This window comes from Coregonus lavaretus (assembly GCF_964263955.1).
Source record: "Coregonus lavaretus genome assembly, contig: HAP1_SCAFFOLD_2076, whole genome shotgun sequence".
NCBI lineage: Eukaryota > Metazoa > Chordata > Actinopteri > Salmoniformes > Salmonidae > Coregonus > Coregonus lavaretus.
Genome location: NW_028157974.1, coordinates 60,257 through 83,631, shown reverse-complemented (window position 1 = coordinate 83,631; position 23,375 = coordinate 60,257). Strand labels below are relative to the sequence as shown.

The window sequence follows — 23,375 nt, the reverse complement described above, 5'->3', positions numbered from 1 at the left end:
AGAAGACTACTTTAGATCTGGTCAGAAGAAGCCTAGTGCACTACGTGGGGAACAGGGAGAGATTTGGAACAGAGACAGTAACTCCTGTATGGAAATCTTCATTCCAATGCCAGTGAGCAAATCTCCAATCTCCACCCTATTCCCTATGTAGTGCACTACTTTAGATCTGGTAAGAAGTAGCCTAGTGCACTACGTAGGGAACAGGGTGTCATTTGGGCCAGAGTCAGTAACTCCCCTGGGTATGAATTCTCTCTCTATCTTATCTGTCTTCTATATGATGTTCTCCTCTCCTCCTCTCTTCTCTCCTCTATTCACTCTATTCTATCATCCACACCACATGCCAGCTTCAACACAATCCATTTACAAGTTAAAGACACACCTTGGAATAAATAGCAAAGGAAAACTACTACTAGATGGATTTTTTATTTCCCATCACCATGAATCATATTTAATAACTGAACAGTAGCAGACCTAACTTCATCTGTTCCTGACTCTAGATAGTGGATTAAAACGACCATCAATCTCCAATGATATTAAAGTACAATTCTGAACATTACTGATATACTGAGTGGCAAGTCAAGATATCTGCTGTTTTTATTGTTTGGTTAATAGCACCACCTGCTGGACAGGTTTAATGTTGCTTGACTGAGCAGTACGGGATAATAAAAGATGCAAAACTTAGGGCCGGTTTCCCGGACATCTCCATTGAACATGCTTTTTAGTCTAGGACTAGGCTTCATCTGTGTACGGGAAACCGGCCCTTATAGTTCAATTAGCAAGTAAGTAACACTACCTGTTCCATGATACAGAGGAAAATTACATTGAGACAGAGAACCAATTGAGAAAACATTTCAATGGTTCTGAATGCCAACCAACATACATTAACAGCAAACATCATGATTAATGTAAATGTTCCCAATTAAAACATTTCATTTGATAAAAAATACGTTATTACGTTTTAAATAGAAGATTAAATCAGTCAGACAAAAATAAATGTACAGAAAAATTCAGCATTTTTATCTGCGGACCATCACCACCAGCATAACTAGTATCTATGTGGACCCTACTACAGTTTAACCAGCTCAGCTATAGACTACACCAGCATGACTAGTATCTATGTGGACCCTACTACAGTTTAACCAGCTCAGCTATAGACTACACCAGCATGACTAGTATCTATGTGGACCCTACTACAGTTTAACCAGCTCAGCTATAGACTACACCAGCATGACTAATATCTATGTGGACCCTACTACAGTTTAACCAGCTCAGCTATAGACTACACCAGCATGACTAGTATCTATGTGGACCCTACTACAGTTTAACCAGCTCAGCTATAGACTACACCAGCATGACTAGTATCTATGTGGACCCTACTACAGTTTAACCAGCTCAGCTATAGACTACACCAGCATGACTAATATCTATGTGGACCCTACTACAGTTTAACCAGCTCAGCTATAGACTACACCAGCATGACTAGTATCTATGTGGACCCTACTACAGTTTAACCAGCTCAGCTATAGACTACACCAGCATGACTAGTATCTATGTGGACCCTACCTCAGTTTAACCAGCTCAGCTATAGACTACACCAGCATGACTAGTATCTATGTGGACCCTACTACAGTTTAACCAGCTCAGCTATAGACTACACCAGCATGACTAGTATCTATGTGGACCCTACTACAGTTTAACCAGCTCAGCTATAGACTACACCAGCATGACTAGTATCTATGTGGACCCTACTACAGTTTAACCAGCTCAGCTATAGACTACACCAGCATGACTAGTATCTATGTTGACCCTACTACAGTTTAACCAGCTCAGCTATAGACTACACCAGCATGACTAGTATCTATGTGGACCCTACTACAGTTTAACCAGCTCAGCAGTACCATAGAGATAAAACCCAGGATAGAGGGGCTGAGTGAATGTGGTCTGGACTCTGTGGAGGAGGGTCATTGTATCAGAGACACTGTAGAAGGACAGAGTACCTGCCTTGTGATCCAGGTCCACTCCTACTCTGGAGGACTGAGGGCCTGATACTTTAGTCCCAACATTATTGTGTATGAACCAATAACCACCACTATAACACTGTAAACTCCAGGACTTGTTATTGTGTCCAAATGCACCATCTGTCCCTGTTCTGCTGATGTCTTTATATGAGACTGCTGTAACACACACCCCACTCCACTCCACCTCCCAGTAACAGCGTCCAGACAGACCCTCTCTACACAGAACCTGATAGTGGTTTGTGAATCTGTCTGGATGATCAGGATATGGTTGGACTTTGCCTGTATTGGTCACCTTTCTGTTCCCTTCAGACAGAGAGAGGCGTGTGTGTGCTGTGTTTGGGTCCAGTGTGAGCTGACAGGAATCTGGGAGAAGAGCAGAGCAGAGACCAATGAGGGGAGTTAGAACAATAAGTGAAGTCAGATACTGTATCTACCCTGTCTTTGATTAGAGCACAGCAGAGATCAAATCAGAGAAATATGAGGAGTCAGATAGATACCCAGTCTTTGATTAGATCTACTATTGCTATATATTTCTAGAGGGATTGTTAGGAGTGTCAGTAAAAAGAGACTGTTAGTTACTTCAGAATAAAGAGACTCACATTGTAAGAACTGTTCTCTGGTCTTGGGCTCTGGAGGCAGTACAACATCCACTATATTCACTACAGACACACAAACACATTCACAGAGAGAGGGAATGTTATCATCATACCATATTCCACATGTATATGACTAGTAGGGAACTTTCAATGGTCTAAAGTTGATGTTCTTATTATTTTCAACACACCTGTAGTGGAGATCTTGGTCCATTCTCCTTTAAGGACGTCTTCTAGTTTCTCTCTCAGTTCAGACACAGTCTTACTCACATCTCCAAAGTACTGAAGAGGACGGACAACGATGCTGGGTAAGTCTGAAGATACACTGATACTGGAGAGAGACTGATAACTCTGGAGAGAGAGAGAGAGAGAGAGAGAGAGAACAGAACCAAATGATTGAGAGTTTCACATTGAGTTTTAATTTCATATCACATGTATCAAGGCAGTTTAGTTACCTGGAGGAAATGGATGTGATCCTCTGTGTGTGAGAGCTGCTCCAGCTCAGTGCTTCTCTTCCTCAGCTCAGCTATCTCCTGCTCCAGTTGCTCCAGGAGTCCTTCAGCTTGACTCACTTGAGCCTTCTCTTGGGCTCTGATCAGCTCCTTCACCTCAGAGCGCCTTCTCTCAATGGAGCGGATCAGCTCGGTAAAGATCTTATCACTGTCCTCCACTGCTGCCTGTGCAGAGCGCTGTTAAGAGAGAGAGAGAGAGAGAGAGAGAGAGAGAGAGAGAGAGAGAGAGAGAGAGACTTGTCTTACTTGAATGAGCCATCCTCATTACACCAACACCCCCACCCCTAAAAGCACATTGCGTGACACCACAACCTCCACACAATCACATTATCCAGTACCCAACACCACAGTACAATACACCAACCAGCACCACATTCCAACCGTCCATCCAACCCCTCCTCTCCAGCCGTACAGACAGCCCCCCTGAGCCCCCATACCTCCTGAAACATCTCCACACTGTTGATCATTTTGTACAACTCAAACTCAACCCTAAGGCGTCAACAGTAATGGCATTACCCTGGCAACACAGAAAAAACATGATGAACAGTCTGTCATTGCAGAAAACGGACACCCCTCCCCAACTCCCAGGTCAACCCGAGCCAACCAGCTATTGGTGTCCAGGGCTCCATGTAATACCCTCCACTGGACGACCCCTGACCTTTCCAGCACTGGGAGCTTATAGAGCCCCTCCACCTATACCCTGCCATGCTCTCAGCCCCCACAACCCCCTGCCACTGATGCCCCTTCACTCCCACTAAGCTCAGAGTGTTAAAAGTCAGTAAGTCCTCCAGACTCTCCTGCCAGTCCCCAGTCTCTGCTGTCCCTTGCAGTGGTGGAAACGGTGGTGGCCCCTCCTCAAGCTGCTCCAGCCCTCAGTACTGCAGCATAGAAATCAGAGACCCCTGCTGTATTGAGTCTCTCCGGCCGCATGATGAAGATCTGCTGATCCAGCCCCAAACCACCAGCCCTCCTCAACAGAGCACATGCTGGATCCCTCCAGCCCACCTCCGTACGGTACAGTAGCCTCTGTGCTGCTGAGTCAGAACGCTGCCACCCTGACCAGAAAAAATTCACTAACTTGCGCTGCAGGTCCACAAGCAGACCACCGGGGGCGTAGAGAATGGCCAATTTAAGCCATAGAGAGGATGCCACCAAGTTGTTGATGATCAGCACCGCCCCTCTGTATGCCACTTGGGAGATGAGCTAACTCCACTTCGTCAGCCTCGACACCACCGCTTGTGACACTCCTTCCCAGTTCTTCCTATCCCAACCCTCCGAGCCCAGATACACCCCAAGCATCTTGAGCCACTCACAGCCCCACTGCAACCCCCCTGGAAGCTGCGGAGGTGCCCTGTCCCTCCATGCCCCACATAACAGAGCCTCACTCTTGCCCCAGTTTACCTAAGCAGAAGACGCCCCCTCGTACACCCTCAAACTATTCTCCAGGGCCTGTAGGTTCTGCTCATCCCTAACCAACACAGACGTCATCAGCGTATGCTGACACTGCTATGCCTGTCCCCAACCCTATGCCTGGCTCCCACACTCCCTGTAGCCTCCTGCGTAGCAGGCCCAGAAAGGGCTCAATAACAAGAGTGTATAGCTGCCCTGACAGAGGGCATCCCTGGTGAATGCCCCTCCCTACCCAGACTGGCCTACTGAGCCCTCCCCACACCTTGACCATACATGAAGCCCCAGCATACGACCGCAACATTACGTGGTCCTCTGTAGCTCAGCTGGTAGAGCACGGCGCTTGTAACGCCAGGGTAGTGGGTTCGATCCCCGGGACCACCCATACACAAAAATGTATGCACGCATGACTGTAAGTCACTTTGGATAAAAGCGTCTGCTAAATGGCATATTATTTATATTTATTTATTTAACATTTGAACACAGGCCACAAAATTCTCCCCACAACCAAAACAACACATTGAACAGATATTCATGGTCCACCCTATCAAAGGCTTTCTCCTGATTATGAACAGATTGTCTGTGTTTGAGCGTCCTGGTACACAGTACGTTTGGTCCTTGTGTACAAGAGTCCAGGTGGGACTTGAGTCAGTTAACGAGGACCTTGGCAAAGACCTTATAGTCCAAACAGAGCAATGCCACAGGCCTCCAGTTCTTTATGTCGCTCAAATCCCCTATTTTGGGCAGGAGAGTCAAAGCCTCCCGTCTACAGCTTAGCGACAGCTCCCCCACCCCGACGCACTCACGCAACACACGTTCTGTCCAATAATTCCCCAGAACTTTTTATAAAAATCCACAGGCAGACCGTCTGAGAGACAGCAGCTGAGAGTTTGTGAAAGGCCAGGGAAATGTCTATTTGATTTCTCTGTGACAGAGAGAGTTTGGAAAGGTCTGTGAGCAGAACCTGAGAAAACCCAGGATAATAATAATAATAATAATAATAATAATAATAATAATATGCCATTTAGCAGACACTTTTATCCAAAGCGACTTACAGTCATGTGCATACATTTTTACATATGGGTGGTCGCAGGGATCAAACCCACTACCCTGGCATTACAAGGGCCATGCTCTACAGAGGACCACAGAGTTCTGCCCTCTATAAATCAGAGTACAACTCCACAGCCTCATCTCCCCACAACAGAAGTTACCCACTCATCAGGCTCCCTCATCTCCCCACAACAGAAGTTACCCACCCATCAGGCTCCCTCATCTCCTCACAACAGAAGTTACCCACCCATCAGGCTCCCTCATCTCCCCACAACAGAAGTTACCCACCCATCAGGCTCCCTCATCTCCTCACAACAGAAGTTACCCACCCATCAGGCTCCCTCATCTCCTCACAACAGAAGTTACCCACCCATCAGGCTCCCTCATCTCCCCACAACAGAAGTTACCCACCCATCAGGCTCCCTCATCTCCCCACAACAGAAGTTACCCACCCATCAGGCTCCCTCCTCTCCCCCACAACAGAAGTTACCCACCCATCAGGCTCCCTCATCTCCCCACAACAGAAGTTACCCACCCATCAGGCTCCCTCATCTCCCCACAACAGAAGTTACCCACCCATCAGGCTCCCTCCTCTCCCCCATAACAGAAGTTACTCCCCCTTCTGCTGTCCCCACCTCTCCCAAAAGCCTTGGAAGTTTGAGCAAAAAGTGGCATCTTGGAAGAGCTTTACATGGAATTTCCAATAGGACACCTGCCTGGGCCCTGGTGAAACAGAGAACTGAGCCCTGTACTAGGTGCAGACACATTTTGGAAAGCAAAGACAAGGTCATTGATTTTGGCTCTAACCACTAACAACCTACCCTTACACACCTCTTTTGCTACCCCTGCACTAAGATTTGTGCCATGGCTCAGCACCTGCGCCCCCTTCCACCAGACCCCCAATACACTTCATTAATCACATCACTGTGTGTCTCTTGCAAAAAAATCACGTTTAAATGTTTTTGTTTGACATATTCCCCCAGTCTCTGCCGCCGTTCATGTTAAGGAAGTCTAACCGTGAAATCTCCATAAGAGGTGGGAGGGAAATCACCACAATCAGAAACCAGTAGAGAAGCCCATAAAGCCGCCATGCCAGAAAAAACCATCCATTTAAGCAGATTCTGAAGACATGCCCTTAAGAACCCATGACCCATTTTCTCAGCCTATACCGCTTCCTGGGTGAGAGGACACTAAACCCCTCATTCTTCATCACGTGTTGAACTGACCTTACAAACCTTCCAGGATCAATCAAATAAGACTCCAGCAGAACCTTCTTTTTCCCCTTTAGTCTCCATCAGGAACCTAGAAAGTTCTCTCACCGTATATACTGGGCCCTCAGCCTGACTGGCTGTCAGCTCTGGATCCAATGAGCCGTCTGAAAACGAGACCGCCTTGTCCTCCGCTCCCGCAGACTCACCTCCCCCCTCTTCCTCCTCCTCCATTGGCACGGTACCGTCCTCCTCCTCCCCAGTCTCTGCCCCCCTGCACTTCCCCCCTGATCAGAGCCTCTTCCCCAATGACAGGCAATATTTCCTGGGATGAGCCCACCAAGCATTCGCCCACCGGAGTCTCTGTTACTAGATCAATCAAATAAGACTCCAGTAGATTAGTTTAGTTCTCTCCCTGGATACACCACCACTCCCTCTCACAGGAAAACTCCTGCCTGAGCTTTTTACTGTCCCTTTCCACACTGCTAACGCAAGAGGAAGGACTGAAAACACATTTAACACATTACTGTGAAGTAATATAATGATGAGTCATGTTTATTATTACCTGTTTTTATGGTCATGTTTTGAAATTATACTTCATTACTATAATGATTATCAATAAACCTAAACATTAATTCAGTCACCTCTGGTCGACAAAAAAGTATTTTCCTAGTACATTAATTATAAAATTCATCAACCAGCATCGAGCACTCTGCCTTCTCAGGCAAGCGAGGGGCATGTTGAGGTAAATATGCTAACCGCCAAGGTTGCATTATGTCATTTATTGGTGGGCTGGAAGATGCAGTGTTTTTTCTTTTCTATTCAGAGGCTATTTACTCCCAATATGAGATAATTTTATATAGAAGGTTTTTATAATGCATGTTTACTAGGGTTGAGGTTAGCGCATCTGAGTAGGGATTATTTGGGTTCAATACCTGTCCTACCTATCAATCATATTGCTGCTTGTAGCCTATAACTGATGATCCCCACACTAGAAACACCCAAAACTATCTGTGCTAGCAAACCCTGTGTTCCACCCCTCCCCTGCATAACCTTGAAGTTTGTTAAGAAACAAACACTTGTCTATGAAAAGAGACATGTTTAACGGATTCCGCTTGGCACCCAGCCGAGAGCACACGGAAACCACTTGCAAATTTACCAAAACTAACCAACTACTTGGGGTCTGTTCGGAAGCAATAAACGGAGGCAGATTAGCCACCACAACTCTTATCGAAAGAGGCGAAATCTGCACCAACACACCCCTCACAAAAATCCCACTCACAACAAGACAAACCTTTTTCATTAACACAACCACCGCCTTGTTCATTCTGGATGCAGAGTCCAGATGTTCCGCTCCAACCTGTTCGCCGACCATGAGCAAAACTTCCTCCACACCTTTCTCCGGAACGGACCCGAAGCGACAGCGTTTCTTCTCCACTCGGTTGAGGCCATCACGCCGCCCTAACAAACTACCCCTACTCCCCCCTCAACTCTAAACGATAAACAGTGGAAACCAATAAACAAACCCTCCACCATGAGAAAATACATTCAGAAAATACGCAAGAACCAAAAGAAAAAAGAATAGTAGCCCTCCTCAAGAAACACAAATCTCTCACACAACCAACTTCTTCTTCTATGATATAATGGCGGTCCACAAATCAACGTTAAAGGTGCATGCCGCCACCTACTGTGCTGGAGTGTGTGGTCAATCACGGTTTCCAACATTTCTAAATCCTCCTACCTAACTCAGTACTTCTGAGAAAATAAAGAAGAGCCCTACTAACTTCTAATAGACCCTCCCCCATCCCCAAAATCCCTTCCAAACCCCCCCAACCTCAAACCGTTACAATACTGTACATAGACATAACGTAACGGTTCTTCTTCTTTGGTGTTTAACGGCGGTTGGCATCCAATATGTTGCATTACCGCCCCCAACTGGACTATAATATAAATCCATTATACTTTGTGACACAAAATGGGAAAAGGGGAAATTATAATAATAATAAAAAAACACCCTTCCAACTAACCCTACACTCATTAAATACCCACTACCCAATTCCACTACTTTGACCCTATCTGCTCCTGCACCATGCCAACGGCCTGGGAGGACGGGACACCACCACTCAACACACCCTGTAACTCTTCTGAAGTCTAATCTTGTATGCCCAAATACTTCTCTGCAGCTGCCACCACAACATCTATTCTCTGTGATTTACATTCAATTTCATTCAATTTCTGCTGTACAGTTGATAACCATTGCTATGAACGGCAAGAAGCTAACTTTACTGAAGCATATATCACTCGTTGGCCTATCCCTCTGTGCTGGCACAGATCTACTACTCACAGGGATCCTCTCAGGATCTCTCACCCTTGACCCATCCTCCTCTACTTTCTTCACTGTCTCAGCATACGACACCTTCTGCACTACTCTGACTCTAGCCACCTCAACCTGCCTCTCTCGCACCGGACACTTCCAATCCCCAGCAACATGGGCATCCCAACAGTTGACACACACAACTTTATCCACCGAAACTACACAATCCTCTATCCCATGCCCTCCTGCACAATTCCCACATCTTGGAATCTCCCTCCTACAAACTGCTGCAACATGACCATAAACGTTGCACCTGAAACAAAGCAGTGGATTCAGCACAAAAGCTCTAACAGGATAACTGATATATCCTACCATGACTTTGTCGGGTAAAGACTCAAAACTCAAAAGGACTGACAGTGACTCCTCTGTTTCACCACGCTCACCACCGGGTCTGTGTTGCACCAAACGGCGGGAATCACAAACACCAGCAGTCTTCAACCTTAATTGCTCCACTTCTACACTTAACGCTACCCCAGAAATCACTCCTTTCAATGGTGCCCTGTTCCTAAGAGCAAAACAAGAAACAGATCTTGACCCAAGTTGCGTGACACGCAGCGCCCACTCCCTCTGGTCAGAAGAAACACAAACAAATATCACAAGTCCACTACAGGTTACCTTCACTGATTCAACTGCACCCAACTCCTTTCCCACCCACCCTGAAACCACAAATGGATCTGCCAAAAGGTATGGATCCACGTTCTCCTACAATGTAACTCCTACTGCACCAGATTCTTCTTTATCATGTCCATTGATGGCAGGCTCTGGTTCTGAGCTCTTCACCACACCTTCTACCTCACTTAACTCTCCCTCATTCATTTCCATTTCACCTCCAGATCTCACTCTGGCGAATGGCTCACTCTGTTTGCACTTGAGTTATAATGTGAAATGTCTCTATTACTTTGAAACTTTTGTGAGTGTAATGTTTACTTTTCATTTCTGATTGTTTATTATCTATTTCACTTGCTTTCACAATGTAAACATATATGTTTCCCATGCCAATAAAGCCCTTTGAATTAAATGGAGAGAGAGCTCCATTTTAATGTATAGGGGACTTGAGTCTTTCATGGTTACTCAAGGTTATGTGATGAGGTAACCCCTCTTGCAACATCAAAATCAGTGTCAGCCTAATGGGGAATGACCTCTTGGTGAAACAGTCAAGATGTTGGTTTCTCTCCTCAGTAGACCCGGGTTCATATCCCGCCGGTTACATTAAGCAGTCTATTCTCTGAAAGGGGTCCAGACAGCCTGTTCCCAACAGTGGAGCCAGTGGGATTGGAGACGGGCCCCTCTCTCTCTCTCTCTGACTGGAGGAGAGAGGTGAAATGGTGTGTCTCCTCTGGTCAACAATACTCACCTTGAGAGACTCCACAGCCTGTTGGAGCTCCTTCAGGTCCTTCTCTCTCTCCTGGAATCTCTGCTGGACTTTCTGCTGACTCATCCCCAGCTGCCTCTGTGGAGAATCACTCTTCAATGAGCTATCAAGCTTTATTTGTCCAGTAGATCAATAGTATAGTAATGGGACATAGGGCCCATAGAAGTTAGGGATTAATATGTTGAGGAAGTGTCTGTGTGAAATTATATTATTATATTGTTATGTGAATGATTATAGTTTTAACAGTGCAAAAAACAGGGGAGTTGATTGGGTGTTTGATAACGAATGATAATGGTGTTTGATAATGAATGATAATGGTGTTTGATAATGGTGTTTGACTTTAGAAAATGGTGATACATTTGGAGAATCTGGGTTAACATATCTATATAATCAAGGTTTGTGTTCATATTTGTTCTGCCGTGGATCGATATCATTTGAATGATCTCATATTCAAACAGCCTTAGTTCCTACTGTATCTTTAATTATTTGTTTATCAGACAGTCACCAACAAGTAGTTCTGGTCTTACCTGTTTCTCAGTCCTCTCTGCTGCAGCTGACACTGTATCATGGCCTTTATGTTCATCCATCACACACTGATAACAGATACACTGCTGATCGGTACGACAGTAAACGTCCAGCAGTTTGTCATGATGAGAGCAGATCTTCTCCTGTAGTTGTGCGGTGGCTTTGACCAGCTTGTGCTTCTTCAAAGGAGGAAATTCATAGTGAGGTTGGAGGTGAGTCTCACAGTAAGAGGCCAGACACACCAGACAGGACATGAGGGCTTTCTGCTTTCTGGTCCCAGTGCAGAAATCACACGCCACATCTCCAGGTCCAGCATAGCACAGAGCAGGAGGGGGAACAGCCTGGAGTCCTGTCTCCTTCAGTTTCTCCACCAACTCAGCCAACATGTTATTTTTCCTCAGATTAGGAAGGAGGAGAGTAGAGCAGGGTCAAGTGGTGGTGGTACCAGGAGGGAGGAGAGTAGTGAATGGCCAAGTGGTGGTGGTACCAGGAGGGAGGAGAGTAGAGCAGGGTCAAGTGGTGGTGGTACCAGGAGGGAGGAGAGTAGAGCAGGGTCAAGTGGTGGTGGTACCAGGAAGGAGGAGAGTAGTGAATGGTCAAGTGGTGGTGCGCAGGCCGTGGAGAAAGCGGTGGTGGGGAGGGTTGCAGCTGGGCTACATGAGCTGAGGCAGGTTTCTGTAGTAACAGAGACTCCGGTGGGCGAAGGCTTGGTGGGCTCATTCCAGGAAATATTGCCTGTCATTGGGGAAGAGGCACTGATCATGGGGGAAGTGCAGGGGGGCAGAGACTGGGGAGGAGGAGGACGGTACCGTGCCAATGGAGGAGGAGGAAGAGGGGGGAGGTGAGTCTGCGGGAGCGGAGGACAAGGCGGTCTCGTTTTCAGACGGCTCATTGGATCCAGAGCTGACAGCCAGTCAGGCTGAGGGCCCAGTATATACGCTGAGAGAACTTTCTAGGTTCCTGATGGAGACTAAAGGGGAAAAAGAAGGTTCTGCTGGAGTCTTATTTGATTGATCCTGGAAGGTTTGTAAGGTCAGTACAACACGTGATGAAGAATGAGGGGTTTAGTGTCCTCTCACCCAGGAAGCGGTATAGGCTGAGAAAATGGGTCATGGGTTCTTATAATAATAATAATATGCCACTTAGCAGACGCTTTTATCCAAAGCGACTAACAGTCATGAATGCATACATTTTTACATATGGGTGGTCCCGGGGATCGAACCCACTACCCTGGCATTACAAGCGCTAAATGTGGTCCTCTGTAGCTCAATTGGTAGAGCATGGTGCTTGCAATGCCAGGGTTGTGGGTTCGTTTCCCATGGGGGGACAGTATGAAAATGTATGCACTCACTAACTGTAAGTCGCTCTGGATAAGAGCATCTGCTAAATGTGGTCCTCTGTAGCTCAATTGGTAGAGCATGGTGCTTGTAATGCCAGGGTGGTGGGTTTGATCCCCGGGACCACCCATATGTAAAAATGTATGCACATGAGGGGCCACCACCGTTTCCACCACTGCAAGTGACAGCAGAGACTGGGGACTGGCAGGAGAGTCTGGAGGACTTACTGACTTTTAACACTCTGAGCTTAGTGGGAGTGAAGAGGCATCAGTGGCAGGGGGTTGTGGGGGCTGAGAGCATGGCAGGGTATAGGTGGAGGGTGCTCTATAAGCTCCCAGTGCTGGAAAGGTCAGGGGTCGTCCAGTGGAGGGTATTACATGGAGCCCTGGACACCAATAGCTGGTTGGCTCGGGTTGACCTGGGAGTTGGGGAGGGGTGTCCGTTTTCTGCAATGACAGACTGTTCATCATGTTTTTTCTGTGTTGCCAGGGTAATGCCATTACTGTTGACGCCTTAGGGTTGAGTTTGAGTTGTACAAACTGATCAACAGTGTGGAGATGTTTCAGGAGGTATGGGGGCTCAGGGGGGCTGTCTGTACGGCTGGAGAGGAGGGGTTGGATGGACGGTTGGAATGTGGTGCTGGATGGTGTATTGTACTGTGGTGTTGGGTACTGGATAATGTGATTGTGTGGAGGTTGTGGTGGCACGCAATGTGTTTTTAGGGGTGGGGGTGTTAGTGTAATGAGGATGGCTCATTAAAGTAAGACAAGTCTCTCTCTCTCTCTCTCTCTCTCTCTCTCTCTCTCTCTCTCTCTCTCTCTCTCTCTCTCTCTCTCTCTCTCTCTCTTAACAGAGCTCTGCACAGGCAGCAAATCAAATCAAATCAAATTTTATTGGTCACATGCGCCGAATACAACAGGTGCAGACATTACAGTGAAATGCTTACTTACAGCCCTTAACCAACAGTGCATTTATTTTAAACAAAAAAAGTAAGAATAAAACAACAAAAAAGTGTTAAGAAAAAAAGAGCAGAAGTAAAATAAAGTGACAGTAGGGAGGCTATATATACAGTAAAATAAAGTGACAGTAGGGAGGCTATATATACAGGGGGGTACCGTTGCAGAGTCAATGTGCGGGGGCACCGGCTAGTTGAGGTAGTTGAGGTAATATGTACATGTGGGTAGAGTTAAAGTGACTATGCATAAATACTTAACAGAGTAGCAGCAGTGGAGGACAGTGATAAGATCTTTACCGAGCTGATCCGCTCCATTGAGAGAAGGCGCTCTCTGTCTAAAGGGAACAGAAAGGTGACATGTAAAGGCCAAGTCCAACCATATCCTGTTCATCCAGACAGATTCACAAACTACTACCAGGTTCTGTGTAGAGAGGGTTTGTCTGGATGCTGTTACTGGGAGGTGGAGTGGAGTGGGGAGTGTGTTGTTACAGCAGTCTCATATAAAGACATCAGCAGAACAGAGACAGATGGTAATTTTGGAGAGAATGACAAGTCCTGGTGTTTAGTGTGTTATAGTGATGGTTATTGTTTCTGGCACAATAATGTTGTGACTAAAGTATCAGGCCCTCAGTCCTCCAGAGTAGGAGTGTACCTGGATCACAAGGCAGGTACTCTGTCCTTCTACAGTGTCTCTGACACAATGACCCTCCTCCACAGAGTCCAGACCACATTCACTCAGCCCCTCTATCCTGGGTTTTCTCTCGGTGGTACTGCTGAGCTGGTTAAACGGTAGTAGGGTCCACATAGATACTAGTCATGCTGGTGTAGTCTATAGCTGAGCTGGTTAAACTGTAGTAGGGTCCACATGGATACTAGTCATGCTGGTGTAGTCTATAGCTGAGCTGGTTAAACGGTAGTAGGGTCCACATAGATACTAGTCATGCTGGTGTAGTCTATAGCTGAGCTGGTTAAACTGTAGTAGGGTCCACATAGATACTAGTCATGCTGGTGTAGTCTATAGCTGAGCTGGTTAAACTGTAGTAGGGTCCACATAGATACTAGTCATGCTGGTGTAGTCTATAGCTGAGCTGGTTAAACTGTAGTAGGGTCCACATAGATACTAGTCATGCTGGTGTAGTCTATAGCTGAGCTGGTTAAACTGTAGTAGGGTCCACATAGATACTAGTCATGCTGGTGGTGATGGTCCCCAGATGTGATGATTCATTCTGCTCTGTTTTTATGTACAATGATTTGATTGATTTGATCTTCAGAAGATGTTATGAATTACAATTCAATGCATTCATATTTTTTTAAGTGCAATGTTTTAATCTTATATATTCACATTAATCATGATGTATGCTGTTAATGTATGTTGGTTGTCATTCAGAACCATTGAAATGTTTTCTCAATTGGTTCTCTGTCTCTATGTAATTTTCCTCAGTATCATGGAACAGGTAGTGTTACTTACTTGCTAATTGAACTATATGGGCCGGTTTCCCGGACACAGATGAAGCCTAGTCCTAGACTAAAAAGCATGTTCAATGGAGATGTCCGGGAAACCAACCCTAAGTTTGGCATCTTTTATTCTCCCATACTTCTCAGTCAAGCAACATTAAATCTGTCCAGCAGGTGGTGCTATTAACCAAACAATAAAAACAGCAGATGTCTTGACTTGTCACTCAGTATATCAGTAATGTTCAGAATTGTACTTTAATATCATTGGAGATTGATGGTCTTTTTAATCCACTACCCAGAGTCAGGAACAGATGAAGTTAGGTCTGCTACTGTTCAGTTATTAAATATGATTCATGGTGATGGGAAATAAAAAATACATCTAGTAGTAGTTTTCCTTTGCTATTTATTCCAAGGTGTGTCTTTAACTTGTAAATGGATTGTGTTGAAGCTGGCATGTGGTGTGGATGATAGAATAGAGTGAATAGAGGAGAGAAGAGAGGAGGAGAGGAGAACATCATATAGAAGACAGATAAGATAGAGAGACAATTCATACCCAGGGGAGTTAATGACTCTGGCCCAAATGACACCCTGTTCCCTACGTAGTGCACTAGGCTACTTCTGACCAGATCTAAAGTAGTGCACTACATAGGGAATAGGGTGGAGATTTGCTCACTGTCATTAGAATGAAGATTTCCATACAGGAGTTACTGTCTCTGTCCCAAATCTCTCCCTGTTCCCTACGTAGTGCACTAGGCTTCTTCTGACCAGATCTAAAGTAGTCTCTCTCTCTCTCTCTCTCTCTCTCTCTCTCTCTCTCTCTCTCTCTCTCTCTCTCTCTCTCTCGCTCTCTCGCTCTCTCTCTCTCTTCAAACCATATAGAAAGCAGACAACCTCAATATGGTTCCATTCCTGTAGTTATCAGGACACATGAGGTGTGGAACTATTATCTCCTTTCTAAGTTTGAACTTGTCCACTTCCCTTCATGGATTTAAAAGGAAATGACTGGCACATGTAAACTCCCTCTACCCCATGCCAACACCAATCCAATGCTTTTACATTTGAGAGGAGTAGTGAAGGAATGATACACTTCAGGAGGAAGGAGAGATTATTGGGACACACCCATGGAGTGATGATAGAGGGATGTGAAAGAGGAGAGAGGTAATGGTTGGACTTGACTCATTTATTCTCTCATTAGACTTATTCTGTTTCAATAACATAACTGCATAACACAAAATAAGTACATTTAAGGAAGTATCCATGTATTATAGATTTTATAATCACTTTTGTACTATTTTCACAAGTATGTGGTATAATCTCACAACTCTTAATACAAAACTCAAAACAGATAATCAAAAAGGCTGTTTTTTCAAAACTTTAAGCACATTTTCAATTGACTAAGTGCAACACACAAAGGAAGTATCCTTGTATTATATCTTAATATGTGAATTGCACACTTCCTCCCATAAGTCATTAGTAGTTGATGTAGGGTTTCATCTGTCAAAAGGTAAATCACACCTGGTGACTTATGAGTTATAAATGTTATTACTGTGGAGTCACCATGATCAGATTACTGTGGTGTGTGTGTGTGTGTGTGTTAGTCTTTGATTAGTTTAGTCATCAAGGCTGAGAGGATGTATCTATTTGAAAGGGTGTCCTGGTCTTTGATCAGACCAAATGGTTGTAAAGTCCTCAAGACAATATAATGGTTGTCAGGCAGTGGAGTCTGGTGGGAGGAGCTATAGCAGGACAGGCTCATTGTGATGTCTGGAATGGAATAAATGGAACTCAGTCAAACATGTGGTTTCATATGTTTGTGTTTGATACGTTCCATTGATTCCATTCCAGCCATTACAATGAGCCTGTCCTCCTATAGCTCCTCCCACCAGCCTCCTCTGGTGTCAGACCTGCATGGTGCCTCAGGGTCTGTGTAGGAACTGTGAGGTGGGTGTGTTGGGAACATTATTCCCTATTTTTCATAGTTCCACAATCTATTAATAGCCAGAGATGTGAATTAAACATTCTGCCAATCATGGTTATTTTATTTATAACCAGAGAATTGGGCTGATTCAAACAAGACCAAACATGCTTCTTTTTAAAGTAAGGACATGTCCAAGAAATGTTACTTGTAAAACTAAAATAACCAACACCCTTTCTTGTGATTGTAATATATAAAAATATAATAATATATTTCCATTCACATTGTGTGTGTGTGGTCCAATGTGTGAGGGGCTTGTTGTGATCCTGGGGGTAGTGCATTGGTCTGTACACTGACTGTATGCCTTCTTAATATTGAGTTGCATCGGGTGGGGGGCTGTTAAAACTGTTTTGAATGGGGTGTGTTTTGGGGTCTGGGGGTGAAATCAAACAGTGTATTCAAACTGGTTAGGGGTAGACTTAGACCCCCCAGAACATTCACACCTGGTCCTTTGTTGCAGGATTTGTTTTAGACATGTTTGTACATTAATTGCTTAAATTTTCATTCCCAGGTTGAATGTCAATAAGAAGTAATAATAATTGTGTGTATGACTTTACAATGTCCAGCTACATTATACTCCACATAGCTTTATAGGAAGCAGACTTTACAATGTCCAGCTACATTATACTCCACATAGCTTTATAGAAAGCAGACTTTACAATGTCCAGCTACATTATACTCCACATAGCTTTATAGGAAGCAGACTTTACAATGTCCAGCTACATTATACTCCACATAGCTTTATAGGAAGCAGACTTTACAATGTCCAGCTACATTATACTCCACATAGCTTTATAGGAAGCAGACTTGACAATGTCCAGCTACATTATACTCCACATAGCTTTATAGGAAGCAGACTTTACAATGTCCAGCTACATTATACTCCACATAGCTTTATAGGAAGCAGACTTTACAATGTCCAGCTACATTATACACCACATAGCTTTATAGGAAGCAGACTTTACAATGTCCAGCTACATTATACACCACATAGCTTTATAGGAAGCAGTTCCTAATCTACTGAAACTTCTACATTATGGGAATAATTTTGACCCACCCTTGGTTTTTTAATTTATTAAACTTTGAATTTGGCTCTATACTCCAGCATTTTAGATTTGATATTAAATGTTTTATATGAGGCGACAGTACAGAATGTCACCTTTTATTTGAGGGTATTTTCATTCATGTCTGTTTTACTGTTTAGAAATAAATATACTGTATTTATCTAGGCCCTCCATATGTAGGTGTCATAAGTATTTGGACAAATTCACTTATAGTGTATTACACTTTGTCAAAAGTTTAGCATTTGGTCCCATATTCCTAGCAGGCTATGACTCCATCAAGCTTGGGACTCTTGTTGGATGCATTTGCAGTGTGTTTCGGTTATGTTTCAGATGATGTTGTGCCCAATAGAATTGAATGGTAAATAATGTATTGTGTCATTTTGGAGCCACTTAAACATATTATGTTCTTATTTACAATACAAGTGACTCCAAAATGATTCAATACGTAATTTACCATTCAATTCTATTGGGATATTGTTTATAGATGAGGATATTGTTTTTATGCAGATTTTTGAATATTCGCATGAAAATCTGTTTCCATTTGACTGGCGTCAGATGTGAATATTGTAAAATCTTCATAAAAACATGTGCATTTTACCAGCAGAGATGTTTCCATCAAATTGACGTGTTGAAGATAAATGGCTGTGCGTGATGACGTAATGCACATACAAATATATATTCATCGTGTGACTCCAAGTTTACTTCAATATGATGGTTATTATATCAATATTTGTGCATAAAGCCGTTTCCACCGCCATTTCTCGCTTAATTAATTCTACAGAGGTATTTGCACCCCACTGCATCCACATGTTTCTTTACAATTTATGATAATTTTACATGACTGAAAATGAAAAATAACTTTTGATTTGACATATTCATCATTCACCACTGTGGCTTCTGAATAGGTCACTGTACATTTATGGAACCTTTAAAACGTTGTAATGTTTTACCACAACCTTATATTTGGTTACACGTCACTATGGCTTCCATCCCTATATACCTCAGTGCATCCATCCAGGACTAACGTCTCCAAACAGATCTAAAAGGCCTCCCCCACCACTCAGACTTTCAAATAAATTAAAGTTATCTCTGATACTCTGCTGTGCAGTTTGTTGTATGGACATTGCAGAGGCCCTTTTAAAATATCCACTCTGCTGTCTGGATCTACCAAAGGATCCAGTTACTATTCCCTGTGGACACAGCTGTATGCAACGTCATCTTCTTAGCTTGACTTCCATCCCCCAAAAACATGTAGATACAGAGTACACAGTCAAGAGGAAGCCACTCCCTGTCCTCTGGTGTAGAGTTCCATGAAACAGAAAGTCATTTTTGACACCCTGTTGCTCAACCTTCAGGTGAAAGCACTAAAATGGCTGACAATCTAGAACTGTTCTGTTGCTCCGTCTGTCTGTATCCACTGAAGGATCCGGTGACTACTGCCTGTGGACACAGCTACTGTATGGGCTGTATTAAAGAAAGCTGGGATCAGGATGATCTGAAAGGTGTCTACACCTGTCCCCACACTCTAAAAAATACTGGGTTGTTTGGTTGACCCAAATGTTGGGTTGCAGGCGTTGGGTCACTTAGTTGGGTTGTTTTCTTTAAAAACTGCTGGGTTATGGATGCCGGGTGTTGGGTTATTGTTGCTTGGTTATTGAGATATGACCCATCAGGTCAGATCAGAAGACTGTAGGCATAGTTTAGTAGGGGTGTGGCTTTCAGATAGTTATTTTTAGCCACCCATGAGAGTAAATATATTTCCTGTTCATCTGGTCTGTTGCGTAGTTAGCACATGTTAAGGTTGAACATTGACATTTTTGTAGCTTCAATTATGCTTATAGAGTTTCCTAAAAGTCCACGTATGTCTCATTGTTGGGCTATGATACAGTGGTATACCTTATTATAATATGTAATAAATACTCTACATATTATAGAAGAATTTAATAAGGAAAAATTGAGTTTACAGTATGTAAACGCCTTAAAATAACCTACAGTAAGGATGACATTAAAACAGACCCAGTTGCTAAGGCAACCAAGCATGACATTAAAACAGACCCAGTTGCTAGGGCAACCAAGCATGACATTAAAACAGACCCAGTTGCTAGGTCAACCAAGCATGACATTAAAACAGACCCAGTTGCTAGGTCAACCGAGCATGACATTAAAACAGACCCAGTTGCTAGGTCAACCGAGCATGACATTAAAACAGACCCAGTTGCTAGGTCAACCAAGCATGACATTAAAACAGACCCAGTTGCTAGGTCAACCAAGCATGACATTAAAACAGACCCAGTTGCTAGGTCAACCGAGCATGACATTAAAACAGACCCAGTTGGTAGGTCAACCAAGCATGACATTAAAACAGACCCAGTTGCTAGGTCAACCAAGCATGACATTAAAACAGACCCAGTTGCTAGGTCAACCAAGCATGAGAGTAAAAAATACCCAACTGATGGTTAAATTAACCCGTGTTCTGTTAATACTAACAACCCAACATATTGGGTTATTCAAGCAACCAAACTGTCTGGGTCAAAATAACCCAACATGTTCTTTCCACTACTTAACCTGCGCTGGGGTACTAAATAAACCAGATTGAGTGCAGTGCAGACATACCTTCACCCCAAAACCTATTCTGAACAGGAGTGCTGTGCTCGCCTAAGTGGTGGAGAAACTGAAGAAGACAGGACTCCAGGCTGCTCCCCCTCCTGCTCTGTGCTATGCTGGACCTGGAGATGTGGTGTGTGATGTCTGCACTGGGACCAGAAAGCAGAAAGCCCTCATGTCCTGTCTGGTGTGTCTGGCCTCTTACTGTGAGACTCACCTCCAACCTCACTATGAATCTCCTGCTTTGAAGAAGCACCAGCTGGTCAAAGCCACCGTACAGCTATAGGACCAGCTTTAACATTGCAGATATATTGGGGCTTCTATCTGTGTAATTGTCTGCATCATTTCCAATCCCCCATATATATGTTTTGTAAATATTATTTTAAATATATTTTCCTTCTTTATTATTTTCCCCTAACCCTACCACCCCTCCTAAACTAATGGACAAACAATACTTAGGCTTCCACTTCCAAGCTTATAAATGTACATACTACATACATTTCACAGACACTACATTTTACATTAGTTATCTTTAGTTAGTTTTTAGTCCCAGCCTTCAGCTACCCGAAGCCCCTCCCATCTATCTCTGAAGACCATCCAGTTTTGATTTCTAGCTGCCATACAGTGCATTCGGAAAGTATTCAGACCCTTTGACTTTTTCAACATTTTATTACGTTACAGCCTTATTCTAAAATTGATTAAATAAAACATTTTCCTCATCACTCTACCCACAATACCACATAATGACAAAGCGAAAACAGGTTTTTATTTTTACACACTTATTGAAAATACAAGACAGAAATACCTTTTTTACATAAGTATTCAGACCCTTTGCTATGAGACTCAAAATTGAGCTCAGGTGCATCCTGTTTCCATTGATCATCCTTGAGATGTTTCTACAACTTGATTGGAGTCCACCTGTGGTAAATTCAATTGATTGGACATGATTTGTAAAGGCACACAGCTGTCTATATAAGGTCCCACAGTTGACAGTGCATGTCAGAGCAAAAACCAAGCCATGAGGGTGAAGGAATTGTCCGTAGAGCTCTGAGACAGGATTGTGTTGAGGCACAGATCTGGGGAAGGGTCCCAAAACATTTCTGCAACATTGAAGGTTCCCAAGATCACAATGGCCTCCATCATTCTTAAATGGAAGAAGTTTGTAACCACCAAGACTCTTCCTAGAGCTGTCCGCCTGGCCAAACTGAGCATCGGGGGAGAAGGGCCTTGGTCAGGGAAGTGACCAAGAACCCGATGGTAACTCTGACAGAGCTCCAGAGTTCCTCTGTGGAGATGGGAGAAACTTCCAGAAGGACAACCACCTCTGCAGCACTCCACCAATTAGGCCTTTATGGTAGAGTTGCCAGACGGAAGCCACTCCTCAGTAAAAGACACATGACAGCCCGCTTGGAGTTTGCCAAAAGGATCCTAAAGTACTCTCAGACCATGAGAAAGAAGATTCTCTGGTCTGATGAAACCAAGATTAAACTCTTTGGCCTGAATGCCAAGCGTCACGTCTGTAGAAAACATGGCACCATCCCTATGGTGAAGCATGGTGGTGGCAGCATCAGGCTGTGGGGATGTTTTTCAGAGGCACGTACTGGGAGAATAGCCAGGATCGAGGGAAAAATGAACAGAGCAAAGTACAGAGAGATCCTTGATGAAAACCTGCTTCAGAGCGCTCAGGATCTCAGACTGGGGCGAAGGTTAAACTTCCAACAAGACAACAACCCTAAGCACACAGCCAAGACGCAGGAGTGGCTTCGGGACAAGTCTCTGAATGTCCTTGAGTGGTCCAGCCAGATCCTGGAGTTGAACCCGATCGACCATCTCTGGAGAGACCTGAAAATAGCTGTGCAGCACTGATAGCAACAACAACCACGGCAGAAAAGTTGGCTGTGTTTACAGACAGACAGAAATACAGACAGACAGACAGAGGTTGTTTACTATGACTGGATGAAGGGATACAGTGTTGAAGGCTTCCTTTAGGTCTCCTGGTCTCTTGGGATTTAAACAGTGAATACAGTGAGATAGTCCTAACCATTCAATCAATGTACAGAACAAACAGTCATCATTAACACTATACAGATTGGAGCCTATGGATATAATATATTATCAAAGAATATAATACAATAGAATTTTATGAATAGAAAATAATACATGTTTTGACATGAATGCACAGCCAGATGATTTGACTTGACAGTGTGTCTCTATACCTCAGTTTCTGAAGACACCCAGCAATGGTTAGGATTATTAGAGAAGCTTTTCCTGCTGAAAGGCAGTTTCATTTCATCTGGTTGCAGAAAACAATTCATTGGATATGTTCATAACCCCGTCCACCTATAAGATGTGGGGGGTTTCTGTCTGACTAAGAAGAGATACAAAGAACTCTGATTATAAAACGTCTTCTCTTTTTAGTCCTAGATATGGCTAGGGTTAGGGTTACTGCTGAATGTAGTAACTCTAACCCTGACCCTAGGCCTAACAGTAATAACCACACTGTAATGTAAAGTATTACCTCATTCTCAATGATCAGTCAATACATACAGTATTCATTTAAACTACAGTATATTGTATCAATATCAAGCCCCCCCATTACAACCACTTATTAATTATTATAGACACTTATAATCAGTGTTATAACACATAAGTGTATTATAAGGCATTATGAAGCTTATTAAAATAATTATAATATGTACTTCATAGGAACTGTTACCCTTTATATATTCTAACAACTCATATTTGTTAGATTTATTCCAAATGAAGGGCCCTAACCTAGAAACTAAAATATTTGTCTCCCTCTCCATGTTGAACGCAGTTCTCTCTCTATCCCTCCCTCCCTCCCTCCCTCTAACCTCACCTATCTGGCAGATCCAGAATGTCCACGCCCTCCCAAAAACTAACTTATGTGGAAACGAAACTGATC

The 23,375-nt window shown here is 43.8% G+C and overlaps 1 protein-coding gene across 1 annotated transcript; it reads right to left on the bottom strand.

Annotated features, from left to right (window-relative positions):
- Nucleotides 1–408: 408 nt before the first annotated feature.
- On the bottom strand, nt 409–8,430 carry LOC311124581 (tripartite motif-containing protein 16-like). Its single transcript, XM_084198697.1, has 5 exons — nt 8,083–8,430; nt 3,067–3,300; nt 2,803–2,962; nt 2,618–2,677; nt 409–2,381 (listed from the first exon to the last, which is right to left on the bottom strand). The coding sequence occupies exons 1-5, from the start codon at nt 8,161–8,163 to the stop codon at nt 1,873–1,875; spliced, it is 1,044 nt and encodes a 347-aa protein (XP_084054823.1). The 5' UTR covers nt 8,164–8,430; the 3' UTR covers nt 409–1,872.
- Nucleotides 8,431–23,375: the final 14,945 nt, after the last annotated feature.